At 41.0% G+C, this 25,008-nt stretch overlaps 1 protein-coding gene across 5 annotated transcripts in view; it reads right to left on the reverse strand.

The window, feature by feature from the left end:
* The window catches only part of ROBO1 (roundabout guidance receptor 1), a 1,310,595-nt gene that overhangs the window by 82,244 nt on the left and 1,203,343 nt on the right, over window positions 1–25,008 (reverse strand). For all 5 annotated transcript variants that reach the window (XM_019525389.1, XM_019525386.1, XM_019525387.1 and 2 more), the window contains 8 exons: window positions 23,784–23,955; window positions 21,055–21,260; window positions 18,942–19,023; window positions 18,621–18,789; window positions 18,353–18,519; window positions 8,222–8,343; window positions 4,513–4,744; window positions 2,728–2,849 (listed from right to left, as the gene is read on the reverse strand). In XM_019525389.1, coding sequence (XP_019380934.1) covers window positions 2,728–2,849; window positions 4,513–4,744; window positions 8,222–8,343; window positions 18,353–18,519; window positions 18,621–18,789; window positions 18,942–19,023; window positions 21,055–21,260; window positions 23,784–23,955 — 1,272 coding nt within the window. The remainder of the gene's footprint in view (window positions 1–2,727; window positions 2,850–4,512; window positions 4,745–8,221; window positions 8,344–18,352; window positions 18,520–18,620; window positions 18,790–18,941; window positions 19,024–21,054; window positions 21,261–23,783; window positions 23,956–25,008) is intronic.

The following is a 25,008-nucleotide window of genomic DNA, read 5'->3' on the forward strand; positions in this document are numbered from 1 at the left end:
GTGTGCCAGAGCTTGGAGGTAGCCAACATGTGGTCTTCTCGCTAATGCTGAGAGGTGTCTGTGAGGGACGGGGGAATCCCTGCTTAGCAGAGAGTGGGAGGGAAGAGGGGGAGCAAAAGCCAGGCAGATGCCTGCAGAGACTGCCAGAGCTGCAGCCAGGGAGCAGAGGGGAGGGGCCAGCTCTGCTGTGGAGTAGAGAGCCCTACCCAGCCCAGAGAGCATGTTGGGATGCTGGGGGAATCTGATTTAATTTAAACCAGCAAGGGATCTGGGACAGACATGGCATAAACATGTTTGAGCCATATCAGTTAAGTCCGATACTACATCCAACCAGGTTTATCTCAAACTGGTTTAGGTGCACTGAACATTACAGTCTTCTGTTACAGATTTAAACCAGTTTCTGATCAGTTAAACCAGTTTATGTAATGTCTAACCCTAGCCATTAAGAGCACTTCAAATGTAATGGCTGCCAGGGGCCTAAGTAAAATGAATGAAATAAAACTACACTAGGCAATGAACAGCTGTGGTAAAAAAATCTGCTGAATTTCTTAAATGCAATTCAAAAAAGTGAGATGTATTTCCCTCTATTATAAAACCAAAGTAATGAAGTGGGAATGGACAAAAAGTTGTAGGAAACAGAAGAGAAGTGACACTGGAATAGATTCACCAGAGAGAAAGAAAATGAAAGGCACTGCAAGGAACTCTAAAACTTTTAGCTAGTTGTGATACAGAAAAGACTCGACTCTTATTTGAATGCCTTTGGAAATGCTTTTTATGACATACTTCTTCATTGTAAACCATTATTTCATTAAAATTTGTTCCATTTTATAATTAAGCACACAAACTCTAGGTCTGGATTATGAATGGTTTGGGGGTGTTGGGAAGAGAAAATAATTTTTTTGTTGGGAAACATGATAGAAGAGAAGCTATTTTTATTTTATAAACCTTTATATTATATGAAGTAAAAATAAATGTTGAAAGTACAAATATATATATATGGCCCTCCCAGGGGCCAAGCTTGAAACTCTTGTTAGTAACATAAATCACTGTGTTAGTGGAGATTGAAACCCACTCCCCATGCCTCTTATAGCACTGCACAAGGGACAGGGAAAATTTTGTGTTTATTATTATAAAAAATAATTATGCCCTGGTCAAAGACATACGTTTGCTTTCATTATTCGTATTTTCTATCCACAGGAATAATACCCACCACAAACCACATTAAGAAAATGAGGATAGCCATAAACAATGTGCACAGGATTACTTATAACTGTGAAACACATCAGTGTGCCATTCTCTGCTACCCAAGGCACTGAGAGATGCTCACACACATTGTAGCTTATTGTCCCTGGATGCTAACACATATGCAATATAGCATATTTCATTCTTAAACATGAATTTCCAGTCTTTCTGCATTTTGTCTTCAGAACCTTAACATTCCTTTAATACAGTTTCTGGTGGCAGAATAATTTAATCTCTTTAGTTCAAGGTCTAGCTGCTTTTAAATAAAACCTCTTCGGTGAATATTTTTTCCCCAATTACATTATACATTTGAATCTAAGCCACAAACTGATTTTGTACCAGTCAATCAGGTTCAAAAAGGCATTTTATTACTCTAAATTGACCATGAAGCTAAATGATTTCCACCCTTTTTCATTTCTACCGGGGCAAAGAACAAAATGAGTTTTGATGGTTTTAAAAAATAAATGTCTAAACTATAGTATTTTATCTTAATAAAAAACAAAACCTAAGACATAGTCTCTTAAAAATCTCTCTCAACAATGCCATTTTGGTAGTCTGAAGTTAAGTCTTCTGCCACTCACTGGGTATAAAGCAGCCTTGATATCTGTGACTAGATTTAAAAGATCTAAGCCTTGGTTAGGAAATTACATTTTTATCTTCTTTGTTATGTAATTTATTCTCCATTTAAATTGATTTGATATAAAAAAAATCCAGTATGTTGCTGCAGACCCCTTAAATAATATCATATAGAGTATTTGTAATTTGTCAGACATACATATACATACACACACACACACACGTGTGTGCGCACATGTGTGTATTCACTTTCTCTCTCATGCACGCGCGCGTGCACACACACACACACGCACACACACACACAGTGTAATGAGCCAGAATGAAAAGGTAAATTAATGAGCAAGCAAAAAACAATTACTATACATTAAATAATATTAAATCTTATATAAACATGCTTCTCATGGAAAGGTTCTGAGTATGTTTTTAACCATCTCAAATAGAACACAGCCATATAATAAACCAGGTCTTAAACTGGTTAATAATAATGCCCAAGATGTAAAGATTCAAATCTTTACATCTCTGTATGTTTATTTCTAAAACAACCTCTTTAGGTCACAACATGAGTCTCAAACAGATACAGTTCTTTTGCCACTTGGGTATGCGATTACTCTTATTATAAAGACTCAGGAAGGCCATTATAATTATGAATATTGATCCTTCTCTGAATTTCTGCATACCATATCCGCTCATTCAAATTATTAAGCCTGTTAATACCTTTTCTATACTTAAAGACATCAGTTTACACAGAATGCAATTCACTATATAAAAATAGAGTAATATCTTCTTCTTTTTTTTTTTTTTTTTATTTCCCATGATTTCATTTTAGCCAGTAGATGGAGCCAAGTAACCATGAACAACTTTTCCATCAATATCTTGCCAACAGTCTGCTAGTGAATAAGAATATATTACCTTATATTCTTGGACCATTCCATTCTGAGTATCCTCAGGGGGTGGCTTCCAGGTAACCACAATGGCAGTGCCATTCCCATCATTTTTAGATACCGAAACACTTTGAGGTGGAGCACTAGGAGCTGTTTGCAGGGGGGAAAAGATGGTTAGCTGCTGTGTTGTTTTTCAAAAACAATTTCTGTTACAGTTCTTTTTTTAAAACAAGCTGTAAGTAGCACTGGGGGGATAAATGTAAATGTCCAGGGATCCTGGTTTTCTCTGATAACCCCCTCCCAATTTTCAGCTTTTAAAAAAAGCAAACTAAAATCCAAATTTTTCCCTGATTAAAATGAAATACCACTCCATATATATATAGTTATATATATAGAGACACACACACACACACACAGTTAGACAGATAGATTGATAGATAGTGGGTTACTTTTTTAAAATCTGAAAATTGGGGATTATTTTTTAATCAGAGAAAACCAGGATCCCTGTAAATGACCTATTTAGCACTGATATTAGAATTTCTTATGTCACCATTAAAGGTATTTCTGCCCGACAGGTAAATTGATGTTAATGGCAAGTGTCTCATGCTGAAACATGGAACTGGAATCCTGGATTCTAGTGGGAGTTCTGCCATAGTCTCACAGGACCTAGCCACTTGGGACAAAATTTTCAAAATATGCTAGTCATATTGCTTGCCTAACTTGAGACGCTTAAGGCCTGACTTTCAGACTTGCTGGGCACCCAGATATCTTCTTAATTTTGAATTGAGCTGTGTGCACTCAATACTTAAAAAACAACCCAAAATAAACCAAAACAAACAAAAAATGAGGCAATAAGTATGCCAAGTTAGAAACCAAAAAATTCAGGCATTCAAAACTGGTGGAGGCTTGAAATATGTTAATAGGCTTTAATTTTTCTGGTTACAATTTTTCCTCTTTCAAATAAAACTCTAGTTATTTGTTGCGTAGATTACACTGAAACTTCAGTATTACTATTTTCTGTTCATTGAAGTCCTCCTAAATCACTCAGGGTTTAAATAGTGCTCAGGTGACGCTGCTCCAGACGCTGAGACAGAATCAGTGAAGAACAGCCACTAAATGTATCTAGGCAGCCCCTTGTCTATCATGGAAGTGGTAGAGGGTGAGTCTGTCAACACACTGAAATACTATTGTGAGGCACTGGACATTGGCAACTTGATTATGTCTGGTCTTCAAGTGCCACAGTGAGGGAAATGGCTTTGTGAATCCTCTCCTTTTTTCTAGCACATTCACAGAGGAAGATGTACATTTCAGCTCCTAAATCTTTTGCCCTTGTTCATCATCTTTTCATTTTGTACTACTGACTGCTCCATGTATAAAAGCCTCTTAGAAAGGTGGTTTCCATTCCCTCGGCTAAAGTGCTTTGATGACTTCTGTGGTGTCTGCTATCTATGCCAGATACTTATTAGTAAGGGTTTGAATCTGACACAAGTCACTTGTGACCAGACCATGAACTCAGTGGGGAGGAGTGCCCATAGCACTAGAGATAAAAAGCACATTTCCCATTGTGTGTTGGAAGGGATTTCTGCACATGCCTCTCTCCCGCTCATGGATGGTTTTGAATATTTACTCCTGTGTCACCAAACAATTCACATAATGATCAATCTAACCCACTGACAGTCTCCTCAGCTGCAGATCGCTGTGTTCTCCTACAGCATGCACTTCAAACAAAATCAAATAATGAACATATCAGAGAGAAACACACCAGAATCCCACTTCAAAAAGAAAAGATGAAGAAAGCCTTGCTGCAACTTGCCTTCTTCTAGGGTTTTGGCAAATTTCACTTCGCTATCCGCTCCTTGAAACTCATTAAAAAAGGGACGGGCCTTGAATTCATAGTTTACACCTTTCTTCAGCTCTGGAATAACAACGCTATTTTTGGTCGGGGTTCTCACTTCAAAAATTAACCATTCAGATTCTCCGTGGGAAGCTGGTGTTGGCCTGTACAGAATTTTATATCCCTGAATATACTGGGACTGCTGGTCCACCTAGCAGAACAACAGAAACACACACATTAGTGACCACATAATGGACTGTTTAATAAACCTGAACTGTAAAAACTATTTGTGATATTGTGCTTCATACTTGGACTTCCCATTTACATGCAACAAAGTAAACAACATTGCTGAGCTAGATAAAAGATCCACAAATTACAGTAAAGTATAGGCTTAGTTCACAAGTTGCACTAATCCCTTTTTTTGCTCCTAAAACTGCATTGACTTCAACAGATTTACACAGGTGTAAAAATGGAATAATACAGTGATCTTTCATATCCTATGTTTGTAAAATAGAATATTTTTTATATCCACGTGAAATCCTCCTGTTGGTGCTAGGAGCAGTTGTAGAAGCATAGGGGTTGCCTATGAGAAGGCAAGATAAAGGTCTACTTTAAGAGTTCAGACACTGAATACAGAGCTCCAAGAAAGAACTATGCCAACCCTCTTGAGGAGTGGACGGCTCCCAAATCTCATGAAACCCTTCCTTCCTCTTGGAGGAAGTAGATTTAAAAAGGCAGCCAACTGGCACTATCTACATTCTGCTGATTATATTTGACAATGGGCCAGATTAATCCAAGAACTTTCTTCATTCTCACTGGCTTGGCCAGGGTCTACTGTAGAAAGAGGTAGGTAGGTAGCTTCTGAAATCAGGCAAAAGGCAGGTAGAATTGTACCTTGAACTCTATACCATACCTTCTGTGTTGGAAAAAGGTGCTGTCTTAAATGGTTACTTGAGAAGCTATTAAATACTGTCATTTTTTTAAAAGGAGGTTACTAATAAAGTTGGACCCAAAAGTCTGAATTGTTATTTATATTAAGGCTGCTTTATCTCACTCTTGCAGACTAGAGGGGCCATAATGAGAATCAGACCTGATTTTACTTAGTGATAGTTGAGACAAAATTTTATCTTAAAAAAAGTGGTCTTTTTTTTCAGTATCTTTTAACCACTGTTTTCAATTGAGAAAAAAAACAATGTTGATGTATCAGCAAGTTAAAAAATAATAAAAAGTCTCTTTAAAAACAGACCAGATTTTTCCCATTTACAGCCACTGCATCTTGTGCCATAATAGAAGTGCCTGTTTGCAATTGAATACCTTAGTAACATGTTTTCTTTTAAATGGTGAAGAATATGCACTGGCTAAAATTGAGGTAATGGTTAATGTTTGAAATTGCAGTGAAGCCACAGGCCACCCAAGAGACCAACAAAATTTGGCTGCCTGGAAAAAAGCTGGGTCTGTAACTAAAGGTCAAACAAAATTGTACCAGGAACCTCGCAGATGCTGTTAAGTGGTTTGTTAAAACAGGAGGCTGTATGCTGCAGGTGGTCCTTAATGCGGGGTTCAATATAATTACAGTGGATCAGAGCAGTCGTCATTATGATTATTTATTTTTTGCTTATTGTAGCTCCTATAAGCCCTTATCCTGAACCAGGACTCCAATATGTGCTAGAGCCGTTATACAGCTCTTGATAAGGGAAAATATTGTTTTTAAGCTCCAAAAGTTATGCTGTTGTAGGTGCAAGCACCTATCATGCTGTCTGGTACTTTGACCAGATCAAAAGGGAGCTCTGAAGAGACTTCAAGACTCTATTTTCCCTGACAAACTCCCTACCATGCCCCATGACACTACCCCCACTTTTCTTCATTAGTACTGCTTTAAAATGAGGTATTTCATGTTTTATTTTCTTCCCATTCCCTTCATGTACTCCCTTTATTCCAAAATGCATGCTCCTCTTATTCTTCATTATTTCTCCCTTCACTAAGGTTCCAGTTATCCCATTCTCTCCCTTCATATCCCCTCTGCATACTTAAGAGTTTCCCAGTTTGCTACTTTTCCCTCACCACATTTATTAACTTACCACCTGGGGCAACCTAATAGCATCTACATTTTGTGCGAGTGTTTTTCAATAGTTTGTGTAGGGAGAGTTGACTTGGCATTTGCTGAGCTGCCCCCACTAGGCCCAGGGGCACCAAGGATGGTTGGGAGTGGGAGGCAGAGTGGATGCAGGGCAGAACTGAGGGTGGGTGGGTAGGGAGGAGGAGCAACCAAGCTCTGCCCAGGCTGAAGTTGCCCAGGTGCTGGGAACAGTCTGAAGGATGCATGTGGCCCAGAGAAGGTTTCTAGACTGCTCGGTGTGATTGCTCCAAACTCCAGGCTAACACTAAGCTGATCAACATCTGTGCAGCTCATAGTAAATGTGTAACAAACCCCTTAGCTGGTTTGAATCCTCAACCTTATAAGGAGCTGACATAAAATATCCATTCATTTTGTGACTGAATTGATTCATAGATGCTAGGGTCAGAAGGGACCTCAACAGATCAAGTCCAACCCCTTTCCTAGGCAGGAAAGAGTATTGGGGTCAGGTGACCCCAGAGAGATGCCTTATTCCAGCCTTCTCTTAAAGACCCCCAAGGTACAGGAGAGCACCACCTCCCTTCGAAGCCCATTCCAAATTTTGGCCACCCTTACCACGAAATTGAATATTCTGCTTCACTCCCCATATTATAAGATCTGTTTCATACAATATTCAACAGACTGAAAGAGCTGTGTTATCTCAAATACAGAGTATTTTAATATAATAAAAAGCTTAGTCTGTTTGTCTGTTTGTCTGTCTCTCCGTAACGCTATTGGGCAACTGAGCATGTCCTGCCGAGAGGGCGGGCAGTGATTGGCTGCCTGGGCTCTGCCTTCTCAGGCAGGGAGAGAGCCACTGTCGCCACCTCAGGGAGGGAGGCTGGGGGAGTCCTGCTGCTCCAGGGGAGGAGGTGGAGGTGGATGGGGGTGGGGGAGGTAGCCGCTGCTGCCGCCTCAGGCAGAGGCAGGAGAAGCTCCGTTGCTCTGGGGGAGGAGGCAGAAACAGAGGCTGAGAGGGGTGGCGGGGAAGGAGCCGCCACCGCCACAGCCGCCTCAGGCAGGGAGGCAGGGGGAATTTCCCCTGTTCCGGGGAGGAGGCAGTGGTGGGCAGGGGTAGGGAGCCACTGAGCTGGAGGCTGGAAGAAGAGGTGGCGGCAGCAGCAGAGGGACTGTTTACATGGCCAGCACCAAAGGGTAAGCACAGGGCAGGCCACGTAAACACTCCCTGAACACTCCATTGTTCATGACGGCCAATTAGCTACTTGTCTATAGATGTCAATAGAAAGGATCTCATGGGTTCTGGTTGCCTTTGGATAAGTTCTGTAGCTCTGTGACAGTGAAGTTGAGCTCCCATCATACAGCAAAGCATCCTAAGCGGAGAAATAATGGCGAAGGATCTTTTTTTTGTCTGAAGTCTTCTTTAGTGAGACGGTAGGGTGCAGTTAGTGCCAGTTCCCAGGGAACAATTTTCACAGGGAACAAACAACTTGTAAAGCTTCTGCATGTAGTATGAACTCAGAATCCACAATGTCATCAAATACCCAAAATAAGATAAAGTTTTCTTTTCCCACCCTCAAGATTCCCCTCCCATTCAACATATATAATTTAACTTACTGTCCAATGAACTTCAATAGAAGAAGAAGAAAGGATGGTGGGATTGTGGAGGTGAAGAACCACATCCCCCAATTCTCTCTGGACCTGTTTGTGATCCACTCCCTGACTTGTAGGTGGAACATCTGTAACAATTTAAGAATCACTTCTTACAAATAAACTTACTCTTCAAAGTACATGACTGTAGACAAATAGGTTTATCCCACAGTACCCACCAGAAGAGTCCAGGCAAACAAGCAGAGTTACATGAGCAGTTTTTCAAGGCCAACTAGCTAAAGGACCTATTTGACAGCAGATCAAAATCACAATTAACATTTTTTCAGCATAAGTAATGGGGAGAAAATTGGTCAGGGGAGAGTGGAGGAGGAGGAGGGGGAGGAAAGCAAAAGGTAAAAAGTAACCATGAAGTTATAAACAGATGCCATCCTTGTGGCAGGATAAGGAGTGCTGGGATGTCTCCTGGAATAACTGATAATATAGATGGGCAGAGAAAGACACTGTCTGGGGCTTCAGTGGCCCAATGTTGTGTGACAACATTCTCAGGTGCCTGGCCCCAATCCAAGGTGTGTATCTGCAGGCACAAGACTTCAAGGGCTTCAGGGGCCCCATCCTTCAAGGGAATTCTGGGAGTACACACATCTGGGGAACAATTAGCGTTCCCCAGAAGATTCCCAGGTTAGGGTCAGGAACCCAGGGCCATGGTCTCACAGGGTGGGAGCTATCCCTAGGGCAGCTGGAGAGCATGGTCATCCCTGGGCTGCCTGAGCTCTTGTGCCAAAAGCAAACTGATGTCTGCAGTGAAGAAGTGGCTCAAACTATTACTAAGAATCATCATACCAACATTTTGGTGCATTTGGGGTGTGACAAGAGGCAGGAACATATATTTGCTCATGTTTTGTGCCACCATAAACATGTTTATGGCAGCCCAAGGGTCAGGAATAACTATAGTACGTGAGGATTAGCTATAAGAACAGCATCTCCTCTCACCCCAAACTCTCTTTCATTTGGGGAGAGGGAAAATCAAACCACTCACTTCTAAACACTACAGAGACTAGGTACTAGTATAGGGAGGATAGGGCAGAAGCAATGGCTATCTAAACGTTAAGTAACAACCACGTTTATTTTTGTTTAGTTACATATGGTATGTCATTAAAGTGAAAACGTGAGCCACATGGATGTAGCTTTTCAAATGGCAGAAGCTCTGTGAGGCACTATTGCCCTCTGTCTGCCCTGATATTAGTAAATTTAATCTTGGTATCTTATCATTGAAAGAATACGTGTATGTATGGAAAAGGTGGGATTCCACTTGTTATTTTGTATGGCTTAGTCTACTAAAACAGGGACAGATGTTCTGCAAATCTGGAAAAGAAATGACTTCCTCCTTTTCTACACATATAGAGCACTCATCACCATAGCATTTGAATATTATGGATAGCTAGCAGAATACAGGTACGTACATTTTTTATATTCCCACCTTTTTATCAATTCACTGTAAACAAAACCAACCTGACAATGGAATTAAAATCCCAGAAATACTCATGACATGGAATTTAAATTTTTTTTTTTAACACTCACAGATATACTAGTCTACTACAAAGTATATTACAATATGGTTTTGCTCCATTCTGTTACATTTCTGTCTGGTATCTTCCAGTGATGGGGCCAGGTATTGAAATGTGCAAGCACTCTGCTCCCTGAAGCACTCAGCAGGGTTCTTGACAATTTCAGAACCTGTCTACTCATAAAAATGGCCAGAGAAGAAGCACAGAGGAACTGCATATTTGCATATCTGCAACTGGAATAAAGCCAATTTCATAAGTTTGTTGCAGATGCCTGATCCATCTGTGGAGCTGAGATTTGAATAACGGGGCTGAATGCAGTTTAAAAATGTTCACATAAAATATAGCAGCAAAAACAACAACAATAAAAAATAGAACCCTAGGAAAAATATACTTCTTGATGGTGTGGTTACATTCTTAGCCCATTATCTATCACTGTGTTTTTGCTTTTTTTAATCATCAGCATATATAAAAAAGCTGGCCTGTGAACAAATTTCTTATCCAGAAACACAGCCCACTGTAAAGACTACACCACTTGGTAATCTTGTTATGCAATGTCTCTAAAGTATTTACAAGAGTGTTGGATGTCTTCAAAACTAAATAAGCAGAGAGTGGCTAGCGTGCAGCCAGTGGGTGACAAATCTGGCTGCTTAGCAATGAACAGTGAGAAAAATAAATATGACGCTGAGCTGCTACTCTATACACACATGTAATATATTGTATCAAGTGGTCCATCTATCAGTGCATTTTTTTCCTCATTTTGAGGCTCTTAAAAACATTAACCTTGACTGTGTAAATGATTGTTTAAATCTCTGGTCATCTTTTCAACCCAGAGTTTAAAAGGAAAGTTAGCTTAGTAAGTAACTAGTGATATCTTCTCTACTGGGCACAAGAGATAAGTTATCAACAGTAATAACAAAATGCTAACACATTCACACATCTGGGATACTCAGTACAACTTGTCTCCTCTGTTTTTCTAGTCTGGTCATTATGCTCTCCAGGGTTGGGATTGACAATACTGTGAATGGGACCAGTACCAATCACACAGATTGGATTTACAATAGGGATTGCCACTTCAGAGCTGCATTTAGCACAAAGTAACTACAGCCAATAGCCCCTGTCAATGAAAGTCAACCAGGAACATTTCGATACATTGTGTTCAAATAAGGGCCACAATGTAAGTACTCCATATAAGGCTAGGTGACTGTGGGAGAATGAGAGAGATACATAGAAGAACTTATTTTTCCTGACATTTCTTTATGGCAAGAGCATTTTCACTAGATGGTTAATTTGTCCCCCAGTCTTTTAGGGCCCTGATGCACATCAATTTTGGACGCTCCTCAAGCTCTTAACCTGTGGATTGTTTGTATGTTAACACCTTTAAGTGGCTTAAAGCAGTCATGATGCAGCTCAAAGTTATGCCACTTCAGGGCAGGAGGTGACTGTGGCAATCCTGATCAAACTACGGACACTCTGTCCTCTATACAAATTTAATGGTGATATTTGCAGAGATACATTCATAGTAATAGTAGTAGTAGGTAGGGTCGGAAGGGATCTGAGCAGATCAAGTCCGACCCCCTGCTATGGGCAGGAAAGAAAGCTGGGGTCAAATGACCCTGGCTAGGTGATTATCTAGCCATCTTTTGAAGACTCCCAGGGTAGGAGCGAGCACCACTTCCCTTGGAAGTTGGTTCCAGATCCTCACACCACCCTGACTGTGAAGTAGTGCCTCCTGATATCTACCCTGAAACTACTCTTGGTCAACTTACGGCCATTGTTCCTTGTTACTCCTGGTAGTGCTTGGGGGCACAGGGACTCTCCCATAGCCTGCTGGTCCCCATTGGCCAGCTTGTAGATGGCCACCAGATTCTCTCTCAGCCTTCTCTTGTGGAGGCTGAACAGGTTCAGGTCCCATAGCCTCCGCTCATAGGGCCTGTCTTGCTGCCCCTAATCATACAAGTGGCCCTCCTCTGGACCCTATCGATGCTGTCCACATCCCTCCTGAAGTGCAGCATCCAGAACAGGACACAATACTCCAACTGCAGCCTGACCAATGTCACATAGAGGGGGAGGATCACCTTCTTGGACCTGCTCGTGATGCATCTGTGGATGCATGACAAGGTGTGGTTAGCCTTTCTGACCACGTCCCCACATTGGTGGCCCATGTTCATCTTGGCATCAATAGCGACTCCAAGATCCTTTTCTGCCTCTGTGCTGATGAGAAAGGAATTCCCCAGCTTGTAGGTATGGTGCTGGTTCTTCCTCCTCAGGTGCAGTACCTTGCACTTGTCAGTGTTGAAACCCATCCTGTTCTCATCTGCCCACCCTTGTAACCTATCTAGATCTAGTTGCAGCCTGTCCCTCCCCTCCAGTGTGCCCACTTCTCCCCACATTTTAGTGTTATCCACGCATTTGAACAAGGTGATTTTCACCCCCTTGTCCAAGTTGCCAGTGAAGATGTTGAACAGTGGGGGCCCAAGGACCGAGCCCTGGGGAACCCCACTGCCCACATCCCTCCAAGTCAAAAATGACCCATCCACCACCACTCTCTGGGTGCGGTCCTTCAGCCAATTTGTGACCCATCTGACTGTGTAGGCATCGATACCACAGTTGCCTAATTTCTTAATGAGAATGGGGTGAGAGATAGTGTTGAAGGCCTTCCTAAAGTCCAGAAAGACTACGCTCACCGTGACACCTGCGTCCAAGGATTTTGTGACCTGGTCACAGAAGGCAACCAGGTTGGTCTGACAGGACCTGCCTTGAATGAACCCATGTTGGTTGCCCCTAAGCATGATCTCCCCTGCTGATCTCTCACAGATGTGCTCCTGGATAATTTTCTCAAAGAGCTTTCCTAGGACCAAGGTACGACTGTAGCTTCCTGGGTCCTCCTTCCTCCCTTTTTGGAAAATGGGGATCATATTGGCCTTTTTCCAGTCCTCTGGCACCTTACCAGAGCACCACAAGTACTCTCTGTTAATTCCCTCAGCACTCAGGGGTGGAGATCGTCAGGACCTGTTGACTTGAGCACGTCTAGACCCACCAGAAGTTCCCTGAATAGGTCCTCACTGACTCTGGGCCCGGCAGTGTGGGGGATGCCCCAGTCCCTGCTAAAAAAAATGGAGGCAAAGAAATTGTTAAAGAGGTTAGCTTTGTCATCTGGTGCGACCACCAGATTTCCTAGCATTCCTTTTCCTCCAGATTTGTTAATTAGCCTTAAATTGGACTTATAATTGTTGCTCCAAGTCAGCCATGTGAAAGAAGCTCCCAGAGATCCCAGACCCCAATGGGCTCTGCCAAGCTCTGAGCTCTAGCTGCGTGGCCCCAACAGCACCCTGATCCATGCATGCAAATCCACCCATGGACCAATGAAAGCTGGCAGTGGCTGCTGTGGAGTGGGGTACAGCCTTCTGCTGGGGAAGCTGCTGCTCCAGGCAGGGTGAGGTGGCTGCAGGTCAATCCAGGATGCAGGTGTGGGGCTCTGCCACTGCCTGTGTGGAAGTGGGAGCTGGCTATGGGTGGACTCTGCTCCCAGCTGTGGAGCTGCACCAGCCACCACTGACATAGCCCTGGTTCTGGCTCTAGCTCCAGCCCTGTGCCCACTGATGCTGGCTTCCCAGAGCTGCTGCCTAGGCCTGCCCCTGGGCCCAGGCATGTCTGTCCACTGGCCCTGTATGCTGCTGCGCTGCCCCTACCAGGCCCGAGGGCACCAAGGATGGTTGGAGGGGACAAGGCAGAACTGAGGGGGTGGGGGTAGAGGAAACAACTAAACCCTGCTCAGGCTGAAGTTGCCCAGGCGCTGGGAACACTCTGAGTGATGCGTGTGGCCAGGAGACATGCCAGGATGTGTGCGACAAGGATGGAGCATGTGGGTGCCTGGAGCTGGGAAGGCAGTTGCTTGCTCAGCCTTGTCCTTGAGGGACCCCGCTGCCTCCCTTCACTCCCTGCAGTCTAGAACGCTGCTGCTACAGTGGGCAAGGGACAAGTGAAGCATAGAGAATCATAAAGAAATAGGGCTGGAAGGGACTCCTTCCTCACCAGACCTGTAGTGGTAAGTCACAACTGTACAGGTGGTGGTGGTGGTGGTGGGGGGGGGTAGTCAGAGGTTCCTAGACTGCTCTGATTGCTCCAAACTCCAAGTTTGCACTAAAATGATCAACATTTGTGTGGCTCCAAGTACAACATGTAACAACGCCTTTAGCTGGTTTGTATCCTGAGCTATATGAGGAGCTGAAATGAAATATCCATTCGATTTGTGACTGAACTGAATATTTTGCTTCACTTAGAAAAATAGCAGAATCAAACCATGCCACAGCAATCAAAGCATTTGGGAGCTTTAGGCTTGCTACTTCAAGTTGTATAGAACAGAGCAACCTTCCTTCATAGCAACCCAGGCTGCCATATAGACATTTCTGTAGGATGAAGAAATCAGTTCAAGGTCTCTGTCCTGGTATATTAACTCCTCCATGGAATTAGCTATAGGAAGATGTAAGATCAGCTCTTCCTCTCTGACCATGACTTCCCACAACAGTTCGGTTCTACTGGAATAATGAAACTGTCACTCAATAGGGATGACTTGTAATTGCAAAGGATGGGGCTTTCACGGATGCTGGAGTTGACCTGTAAAATTCATTCCCACAAGAGAAAAGAATGACCCAAACCCCAAACAATTTCAGACATAAATGAAAACTAATTTATTTGACTCAGTTTTCCCCAAGGAACTTCTTTACCCAGACAACAATGCACTTTTCTTACAAATGCAGCTTTCTCCTACACTCATACACGGTAAATGGATCAAACCAATTCTTCTACCTAATGCTAAGGGGAAAAAAAAAAGAGAGCTTGCCATGATAACTTTTATTCTGAGGGCACTAAGATAACTGAATTATTACGGAGGAAGAATTTTGATCTTAGAATACAATTTACTTTTTTGTTACATTTGTATATGCTTTTTTTCTCATAAGCATGTAATGCATTATGGCAAATGAGTAAGTTGCTTATGTGCCAAACTGATTCCAGTCCGAAGGATTACTTGTGAGTAGGAAATTAAACATCCTACCATAAATTCCAACAACATTTTTTCCCCCATCTGTGCTATTTTCTCCTTTCATGAACATAATGGAGTAACTGGAGTGGATGAATATAGTTCTGACCTCCCAACCCCTTAACCCTATGGTTCAGCTTCATTGTTTCCTATAATCTTTGGCAATCCCTCACATTTGAGGATGACTGTCTTCCATGACTTTCCTATCTGTGGGTCCAAATATGGCTGGCAAGGCCAAACTGGGATCCAGAAATTCTGCTGCAACTAGCCACACATTTCCATGTAGGGTGGGTGGCTCTGGATTCATGATTCTGCCTGCGATACACTGTTTCTTCCACTCCCATGTTTCTATCTCCTGTTGTTGCTGTAAGGTGTCAAGGTGTCCTTTCAGAAGCCTCTTCTGCTATTTCAGGCAGCTCTGGGCAATAGTCTCCTACAAACTGATGTTGATCTTGCATTTTTTTCAAGCTGTCCTTGAGGATCTCCTTGAAACACTTTCCCTAACCTCCTCCTGAGTGTACACCTTGACTGAACTGTGAGAATAAAATGTGCTTCAAGAGTCTGGAGTTGGACACCTGGATGACGTGGCCACCCCAGAAAAGTAGGTGTCAGACAATCATCACCTCGATGCTTGTGGATTTTCCTTGCTAGAAGGCACTAATGTTGGTGTGTCTGGCTTTCCCTTGAATTTGAAGGATCTTTTGCAGACAGTGTTGATGGTACTTTTCCAATAACTTGAGCTGTCTTCTGTAGGTCACCCATGTCTCAACTCCGTACAGTAAGATGGGGATCACAACTGGTTAATAAACTGTGAGCTTGGTTTTGGTTCTAATGCTATGATCTTCAAACACCCGTTTCCTCAGGCATCCAAAGGATGCACTTGCATATTTGAGGTGATGTTTGATTTCTTTGTTGATGTCAGCCTTCTGCAAGAGGTGGCTTCTGATATACGGGAAATACTTAAATGTTCTCCAGAGTCTCACTGTGAATTTGAATTACTGGAGCTGGTGACTGCTCATTGAGAGCTTGTTTATGGACGACTTAGTCTTCTGGGGCACTGACAGATGTGAGGGAAAAACCCCACACAAATACACTCTACCAGAAGCAGCAGTATGTTACTTCAACCGGGCTCCACAGCATCTGTATAGATTGGGTGCTTCAGTGGGGCTTTTGGTGCTTTTAGCTAAGGCTGATTCAATCAGTTATTAGATAGAAGTGCCAAAAAAGCTTGACTAAAGTGTCTGATCTGTACAGAAGTTGGGAAAGCCGGGTGCAACTAACACACAGACTCTGGGCATGTGTTGGGCTTGGTGCAGTAGCGTGTGAAGTTTAAAGTACCAACCTTTTTTTTCCATGTCTACAAGCAGCTCTGAATGTTTAAGTGTCAGTCCCATTTTTGTGCATACCTTAGTAAAAGAGACTGACAATTGCCTGAGGGTCTGTTTTCAAGTGAGCACACATTAAAGCATCACCAGCATACTGAAGCTTGATGATTGAGGTTGGGGTGGTCTTGGTTTTGGCTCAGAGTGGCTGAGATTAAACAGCTTACCATCCATTCAGTAGTTTAGCTCCACTCCAACTGGCAGCTTGCTCATCGTCAGATGTAGCATCATGATATGAAATATTGAGAAGAATGATTGAGTGATGATGCAGCCTTGTTGAACTCCCATCTAAACCCCCCAAAAGATCTGCGATAGATCCATTATTGAGAACTGCTGCTTGCAATCATACTTCAGAAGGATCCTCCATAGTGCTTCTTGGCTGACAATGTCAAAGGCTTTCACGAGGTCAAAGAAGGCCTTGTAGAGAGGTTTATGTTGTTCCTGGCATTTTTCCTGCAGCTGGAAAACTGTGAAGATCATGTCAGTTGTACCTCTTGATGTCCTAAACCCACACTGAGATTCCAGGAGGAGCTTTCCAGCAGGTGGAAGGACACAGTTAAGGAGGTTTCTCATGGTGGACAGCAAGGCAATCCCTCTGTAATTTCTATAGCTGCACTTGTCTCCTTTCTTGAAGATTGTCACAATCATGGCACCCCTGAGGTCACTGGAGATTTCCCTCATCATTCCAAATCCTTAAAATGAGGGCATGAAGCTGTGATATCAGGTTGTCTTTCCACTGCTTGAAGATGTCAGCAGGGATTCCATCATTTCCAGAGGCCTTGCTGTTCCCCATCTGCTTGATGGCTTTCCTCACCTCCTAAAGGCTGGTCTCTGATGGAGTGTTGTGGGATTGAATTTGCCAGGTTCAAGGAGTTTGTTTTACCGTCAAGAATGTACTCATAAACCAACTCAACAAATTCCCTTTCAGAATTAAGGAGCACCTCATGACTGTCTCAAACTGGCAGGAAGCCAATATGTCACTGTCATCAGCATGTATGCTCTGACTCGTGAGCCAATGAAACCAAGGAGAAATTCTACGCCAATCTTGACTAAGACCTTTCTGACATTCTAGAGGGAGACAGACTTATTCTTAATGATTTCAACACCAGTCAGAAGGGACTCAAACCTTGGCAACAGAACCATCGGCAAGGAAGGAGTAGGAAAGGTCAACTCTAAGAGCATTCTCCTCTTGACCAAATATGCAGAATATGAACTCGCTATTACCAGCACTGTGTTCTGCCAGAAAAACAGGTGCAAGACATCATGGCAATACCTGCAATCTAAGCATTGGCACTTGAATGACTATGTCATTGTTTGGGCCCAGGATCACAAAGATGTCCACATCATACGAGCTTTGCTAGGAGCTGACAATTGCTGGACTTATCACTGACTCATCTGCTCAGTTATGTCACTCAAACTGGCATCCAAACAGCAACTGCAGCAGAAGCAAGCCTGATGGAAGATCAATGTCAAAGACTCAAGGACCCGATCAAGTGAGACCTCTTCCTATAATAGCTAAAATTTATTATGCTTTTGGGCCCAGGCAGAGTAACTATCTTTCAGACTCTGTCTTTCCTATATTTATGCAATGCTTTTATAGCAATCAGATTCCGTGTGCTTAACTATAGGGTACAGTTACTGCAGTCTTTGCTTCTCCTGCACTACTTTAATGCTAAGTAAATTGCCAAAGAATGCTCTTTATTTGCATGTGCTGCCCTAATTCCTCCAAATGTTAAATTCCCTAATGCAGAACACACCATATAAAATTATAGTCTCTCCTACAGAATCTTAGGCACAGCTCGAGTCACTTTTCAGAATAGCCACACAGAGGCATGATTATGTCATTTCTGCAGTATTCTGGGATTCAAATGAAAACTTTATTAAGCTAACAACTATGTTGCTAACAAGAGTCACTTTAGAAGGTATAATTATTTCAGAATAAAAATTATTAGCGTCCCATAGGGTAAAACTTCTAGAGTTTATGTTATAAGAAAATACTGCTTCAGAGCAACAGAAGTTTACTGCCTAGTATATCTTACAGTATTTAGATGTCATGTAAAATGTATCATAAAGATAATCCTGCATCTCACATAGCTTAATGTAATCGTTACAGAAACAGTGGGAAAATCAGTGCTTCAATATTTGGGCTTACCTTGTGTTTTCACTGGGTCAGATATTTGGCTAGGATCACTAAGTCCATATGCATTAGCTGCCCTTATGAGGAAGAGGTAAATTGCATTTGGTTTCAGCCCTTTAACTGCAAAACTCTCTGTTTTCACATTTTCTGCTACAGTTTGCCAGCTGCTTCCAGATGCATGACTAAGGACAAAACACAGACAAGAGCAGGTTAGCACAGGCTTATTTCACAATACATTATAAATAAATGAAAGTACAACCAGATCACATGAGACTCATAATACCTGAAGGCCTCTATTATATAAGAGGTTGGAGTTGCACCTGAATTCAAATTAGGTTGCCATGACAACGTTACTGTATTTTTGCTGACATCAGTAACCTCAGGTTTTGATGGCGCACTAGGAATCAAGTTTGGGTCAGTGGGTCTTGGTGGCTGCACTGGAACTCCAAATTCTAATAAAGAAGGGAATAAAGCAGCAGTGTATTCAGTTATGTTAGCACCTGTACTGCAATTTATTACAAAATCAGATAGCAATTGCATTTTAATTTCTGATTTTATTTTATGGTTTATTTTCCTCCACCAAGAGAAACCCTAATTGATTTACCTTGGACCTCAATGTAAGCACTCCATGTAGCTTCACCACTTGGGGTGGAGGCAATGCAGGTGTACCGACCAGTGTCGCCCAGCTGAGTGGGAAGAGGAGAAAATAAATATTTTAAACAATCAGGCACTCAGCAGACTAGAAAAGTAATTACAGATCTGCATTTCCCACCATGAATATGGATAAATGCATTAGAATTCAGAAACTTCCAACCAAAAACTTCCTATCAGCCCTTCCTTCATTCATGGAAAAATGAAAACCACTGAATATTTATTCAGCAGTGCTTACATCACTGCATAACACTAGCACATTTTTATTTGAGACACAGAACTGCACACCAAATCTTGCACTCAACACTTACTCCTTACCTGGCAAGACTCCCATTAATATCAACAAGGTGAGTATGTACTACCTATGAAATGAAAACTCCCTATGAACTTACTACTCTCTTAAATACATGCATATTGATTTAGCTATAGGACCTCAGCAATAGCATGACTCTAGCCCTTGAAACAGCCCTTAACGCTAAGGACAGAAATCACACCGTTAAAATGACCAGAAACCAGTTCAAAGTTTTCAAAGTGGCCATAAACTGTTTAAGATGAATCTGGATGGATATAGTGAAGACTTAACTGATTTAAGTTAAATTGGTTTATCGAAATTCTGACCCAGACCCCCTCCAGATTCAAGTTAATTCATAGCCTCCCAGCATGCTTTGCATCTCCCCTGCAAACCCTGCCATGCAGGTTGGGCAGGTGGGTTTGGCCCAAGCTGTCTGCTCCACCCAAGCAGCAAGTTGTGCTCTATCTCCTCCGAGCTTCTGGCCTAAGCCACAGTAAGTATGTGGTTGCATTTCCAGAATCAAAAGTTAATACGTTTACTTGCTTATTGGTCTAATCTATGCAGCTTAGACTAACCTGTGCAGATTGAATCAATTCAACCTCAGGCTTTTCTACCCTCTGTACTTAGTCTAAGTGGTTCACAGACCTTCTCTTTCATTAGGGTGAATTTTAGGCTTTGGTAGACCAAATACAAGGAGCCCGCACATGCTATTATCACTAATATCTGAACATTCGACTATATGCCCGCTTCTGTGACTTAATCATCCTCCTAAGACACTATGCTCAAAAAATAAGAGTTCACTCATATCTCAGTCTAAAAGGATGATCTAGGGAGAAAAAAAAACAAAACCCCAACTCAGAATTGAAACATCAAAGGTTCAAATGCTGACCTAAAGAACAATTCATCTTATGACTAGGTAATCATAGTATCTCCAGTTAAAGTACTGTTGGGTGAGAAATCATACACCCAGTCTACTTTTACAAAGTCTGATGTCCCAAGGCACAAACTGATACAAGGTAAGAAGTAAACTGATACAAGGTGTGAGTAAAGCTTCACAATATTTTGTGAGGTTTAATAAACTTGTCAGGAATGAACAAAAATACTGGCCCAGTATCCTGCTCCAGTTCTCCAGGAAGCCATTCAAAGACAGGGGCTTAATTACTTTAAAAATGTTTATGCTGTCAAGATCCACCTTCTATGTACTTTATGCTATATATGCATATATCATTTTTAATCTTAAAAACCCCCCAGTTAAAATGGATACTATATAGGAACATCTGTTGACAGAGAACTGAAATCTTATTTATGAAGTTGGGAAAAAATGAAACAACACTGCTGCTATAAAAGGACATTTTGTAAGGACATTGACTAAAGTTATATTTACAGTGTGGAATTATCAACTCCGTTTAATATAATAGGGGGCTGAAGCCCTTGCTTATTTACCAACATGGTAAAGCTTCATTGTACTATGATAAAAGGTTCCTCCCCACCCATGTGTTAGAGGTATAAAGTAATTTTCTTAATATTTCTTAGAAGTATTTTTCCTCATGAAATCTGGAGTAAATTGCCAAAAGCTGAATAATAAGCCAAAGTATTTTAAGCAGAGATAATGAACCATCTGAAGGCACTAAGCATCAAATTAAAATGACATTAATACTGTTATTTAACATTTCATTAATTCTAAAATTAGAAATTGCAACGTAAAATGACCTGAGGCAAAACCAAAATGGAACAAAACAAAATAAAGGGAAAGGTGCTACTTCAAGCTAGCTACCTTGGCATAGCGGATCTGTAATGCTCCTGTCTCCAGTTGCTTGATGCGAGAGTCCTGGGTAGAGATGAGAACCCCATCTTTTTTCCAGAGTATTGTGGGCATTAGGGCACCTGTGGCCACACAGGTGAGTACTAAAGTACCATCCACTGCTACAGTCTGATTCACAGGACCCTGGCGAATGACTGGGGGAGGCCGGTCTGCAATGACTGCCAGAAGAAACAACAGGAAATGGATTTCTCCAACTGGAAGCAATTTTCTAATCATCTAAGCAGCAGCAGTTGCTTGAGGCTTTGAAACAAACTAAAGATAATTAAACAAGTAATTAAAGTTGGAGACATGCATTATTCAAGACAGGGTGAATTAATATGATGCACAGCTACAGCATACTAAAATGATATACACTACTTTCAGTAGGAAAAGAGGTTTCATGTATTACGTATTGGCATCTTCTCAGTACTGCTGTCTTTAGGAGTGATAATGAAATGGGGAAAGACTTCCTCGTTTCTTTGCAGTGGCATGCTGTTTACTTTGTTCATGTCTTACAACAAAGAAGACCTATTCAATTGGTGATTTGAAGCATTTATCACCAAAATAAGAGACTAGATGAGAAGGCTACATACAGCATTCTCAGTATATTTTTATTTTATATTTCTAGTTCAACCATGCACTGTTTCCTTGTAGAAAGCTGACCAAAGGTTGGATGCAATAAGCACAGATTTGATGACTGGAAAATTATCACTCTTCTTCAATTAAAAAAAATGTGCCTGACATTTCTTTACTCCCAGTTCTGTGATGAATTAATCTGTCAGTGCTGCTTTAAAACAAGAATAAGACTCTTTCACACTATTTCAAATTATTTTATTTAATTATTCACTCCGTATAAATTAACTGTTATTATTCCTGCAAAGAGGAGATGTAATTGTGTTTAGCAAAAGAAAAATCAAGTTCTTCAGAAGTAAAAGCTATTGCATGGTTCTTCAGCAGCTTCAACTCCTACCTCATGATATCCTCTTATGAATTAAAACTACAAAATAACCATAACTTTAAACAGCATTTGCTGGGGAGGTGATGCAACTTGAGAACTGATTCGTTAGTCTGAAATATAAAACTGAGATCATGATCATTTGCGATTCATTAAACATCCCACGTACTTTTTGTGACAGTTGCATCTTCACACTGCCATTTTGGCCAAAAGTCACCTGTTATTTCAAATGTACAGTTTATTCTTTACTTGCCATCCTAATCTGTTGTGATGTACTGTTACACTTTTTTTTTGGCTGTTAACAACTTTGTTGCCAGACATGGCTGAAATAATTCTCTAAGTAGTTCATATTTCAGTTTGTTATGTTTATAAATTGTTCTGGGTCCACAGGAGTAAGAGGTACTATACAAACAGACTGTAATCTTTTCCTTAGAGATACTTTTTACATAATATACATTCATTTTGACTTCTTCGTTATATCTTACCTAAGATACTCTTTGATTTGTTAAGAGTTATAACAGTATCCTAACATAGAACCAGGATGAGAAACACTTAAGAATAAAGTCTGTCATAGATCGTATCAATATGACTCTGCTGCTATTGGCAGAACTGATTTTCTAATGATATATACTCACGTAGCCACTCCCTAAGTTCATTAGTTGACCTGTGTTCTGTCAATGTAGTTCCAGCCATTGAAACTTTCACTGACTTTAAGATAAGAGGGAATGACTTCATGATTTCATTCTTTGCATACTGCCACTTAATTTATCTTATGCTTATGGATTAGCAGAGAGGCAAGCTGCTTTTGTTAAAATGAAAAAAAATACTATGCCCCTATGTTACACAGAATAAGAATTATGTACGGCAAACGTAATAAGCACTTATTTATGATGACTTCTTTGATTCTTTCTAATGTTGTGGGGCTGTTTTATTCAGGGAAAGGCTTGAAGATCTCTTCCCCTACTTCCTCTTGCCTTTACATTTCTTCTTCTATCCATGAGCTTCTACTGGACTGCTTCCAGTTTTGTAAACGGCAAATTTATTTGCTTACTAAACTACTTTCCCTGCTTTTTTTGTCTCACATGATCCCAATCCAGCTAAACCTTCTCTCCTTAGAAGATGGATTATTATTATTATTATTTAGCATCGGACAAGTTATAGTGAACATGAGTGGATCACTTTTTGGAGCCCATAATCCAAATAGAGCCTTCATTTTTTAAATCAGTCTCCAGGCTTTTCTGAAAAGTAGTCTGTGGCTTCAAGTGGCTTTTCATTCACAGTGACCAGAACTTAATTCTTCCCTTGACTTTCCCATAAGAGAACCTCATATGAAGAGTACTGGTTAACCTTTGTTGCTTCCAAGTTGAAATATTAAATCCTAGGAGACAGAGCAGGCACTGTGGTACTTAGTGAAAGGCCAAGGAAAAAATTTAAATGTGGGAAAGCAATTAGGTACAAAATAGTCACCCAAAAATGAACAATGTAGAGAAATTAAAACTGAATTAAATTAACAAACAGAGCTAAAGCAGACATTAACAGCTCAAGGAACAACGGCATAATGTTCAGTTCAACAACCACACCGAGAATTTAAAAGAAGGACAAATGGCATCATGGACAGTGCATTAGGATACAAAACCTTTTTAGCCAAAACAGACAAGTCATCAAAATTGCTGTGGTTCATTGCTGTGGTTTATAACAGACAAACAAGCAAAACTGGTATTGGCAAAAAAAAATATCTTCACTTTACCATCAGTAACTTCCAAGTAGGCTTTTGTGGTGATACTTCCTGCAACATTTAAAGTCTGGCAGATATAGTAGCCAACATCAGACCTCTGGACATTTGTGATAGTGAGATCACCTGTCTGGGAGACTGAAAAGCGGCTGGATGACTGAGGCGGTTGGTATGAGAAAAGCAGATTCTAAAATATGTATGTAATCAGGAGAGGGAGGAAAGACATGGGTTAGACAGAATACAAACACATTGGTAAATTTATTTTAATATATGAAATCATATGTAAGCTCATTAATATAAACTCATTATTTACAAAAGATTTCTATTATACCTGTTTAAAACATATCATCACTCTATTACATGAAGCAAACAGCACTGCTGGGACACGTTTCTGATGAAAATGTAGGTGTACTTGTGTACACATAGTTGCATAAACCTTACAGACCCGATCCAATATTCATTGTCAAGGGACATGTCTACACGTTCATTTATGCATTTTGCTAATGCACATTAAATTTAGCATGTCCATTATGAGCCACTAGAAAAGGGTGTGTTTGCCTATATTAATGTGCATTAGTGAATGGGGATTTTTGTGATGCTTTAATTCACATTAAAATGGACTAATGCCCATTAAAATGCATGTGTAGATGTGCCCAAGGTAGCATACTTACCAACTTAAAAAGCCCATGGAAATAACCTAATATACACACAATTGTGGTAGTCTGTGCACACAGTAAGTAACGTTCATGAAATGTATAGCTTGTACATCTTTCAGGATCAAAGCCACAATACTTTTTATGTCAAAAATAGATTTTCTTTAAAAAATAAATTTAAAAAGATGGCCATTTACCTATTCGTGTTCTAACTTTTATATGTCCTAAGTATGGAGAACGTAAGTGACAGGAATGTGTTGTACATTTTTTTAAATGATCTTGTTTTAAGCTCTTTTATAATTGTTTTCCTATTCTATAATCAGACATGCTTTATAACGAAACCCTGTGTCAGTTTCCCCTGGTGCAGTTTTGGTATGAATTTACATGGTAAGCTACAAACAGTGGTCACAAAAGTCAGAGTTGAAACCACAATGACTCACATGTGTTACATCAAACACTGGTTTCCAATTTCCGTCTGACTCAAAAATTTAAAGAAAAAAATGATTAAAGTTCATGGACACTGTATTCATTTTTCCTTCTCACCTGACTGCATTTGTTTGGTTTTTTTTTTGGGGGGGGGGGGGGGG

Source organism: Gavialis gangeticus, unplaced genomic scaffold (assembly GCF_001723915.1).
Source record: "Gavialis gangeticus isolate Ggan-Ray unplaced genomic scaffold, GavGan_comp1, whole genome shotgun sequence".
Taxonomy (NCBI): Eukaryota; Metazoa; Chordata; order Crocodylia; family Gavialidae; genus Gavialis; species Gavialis gangeticus.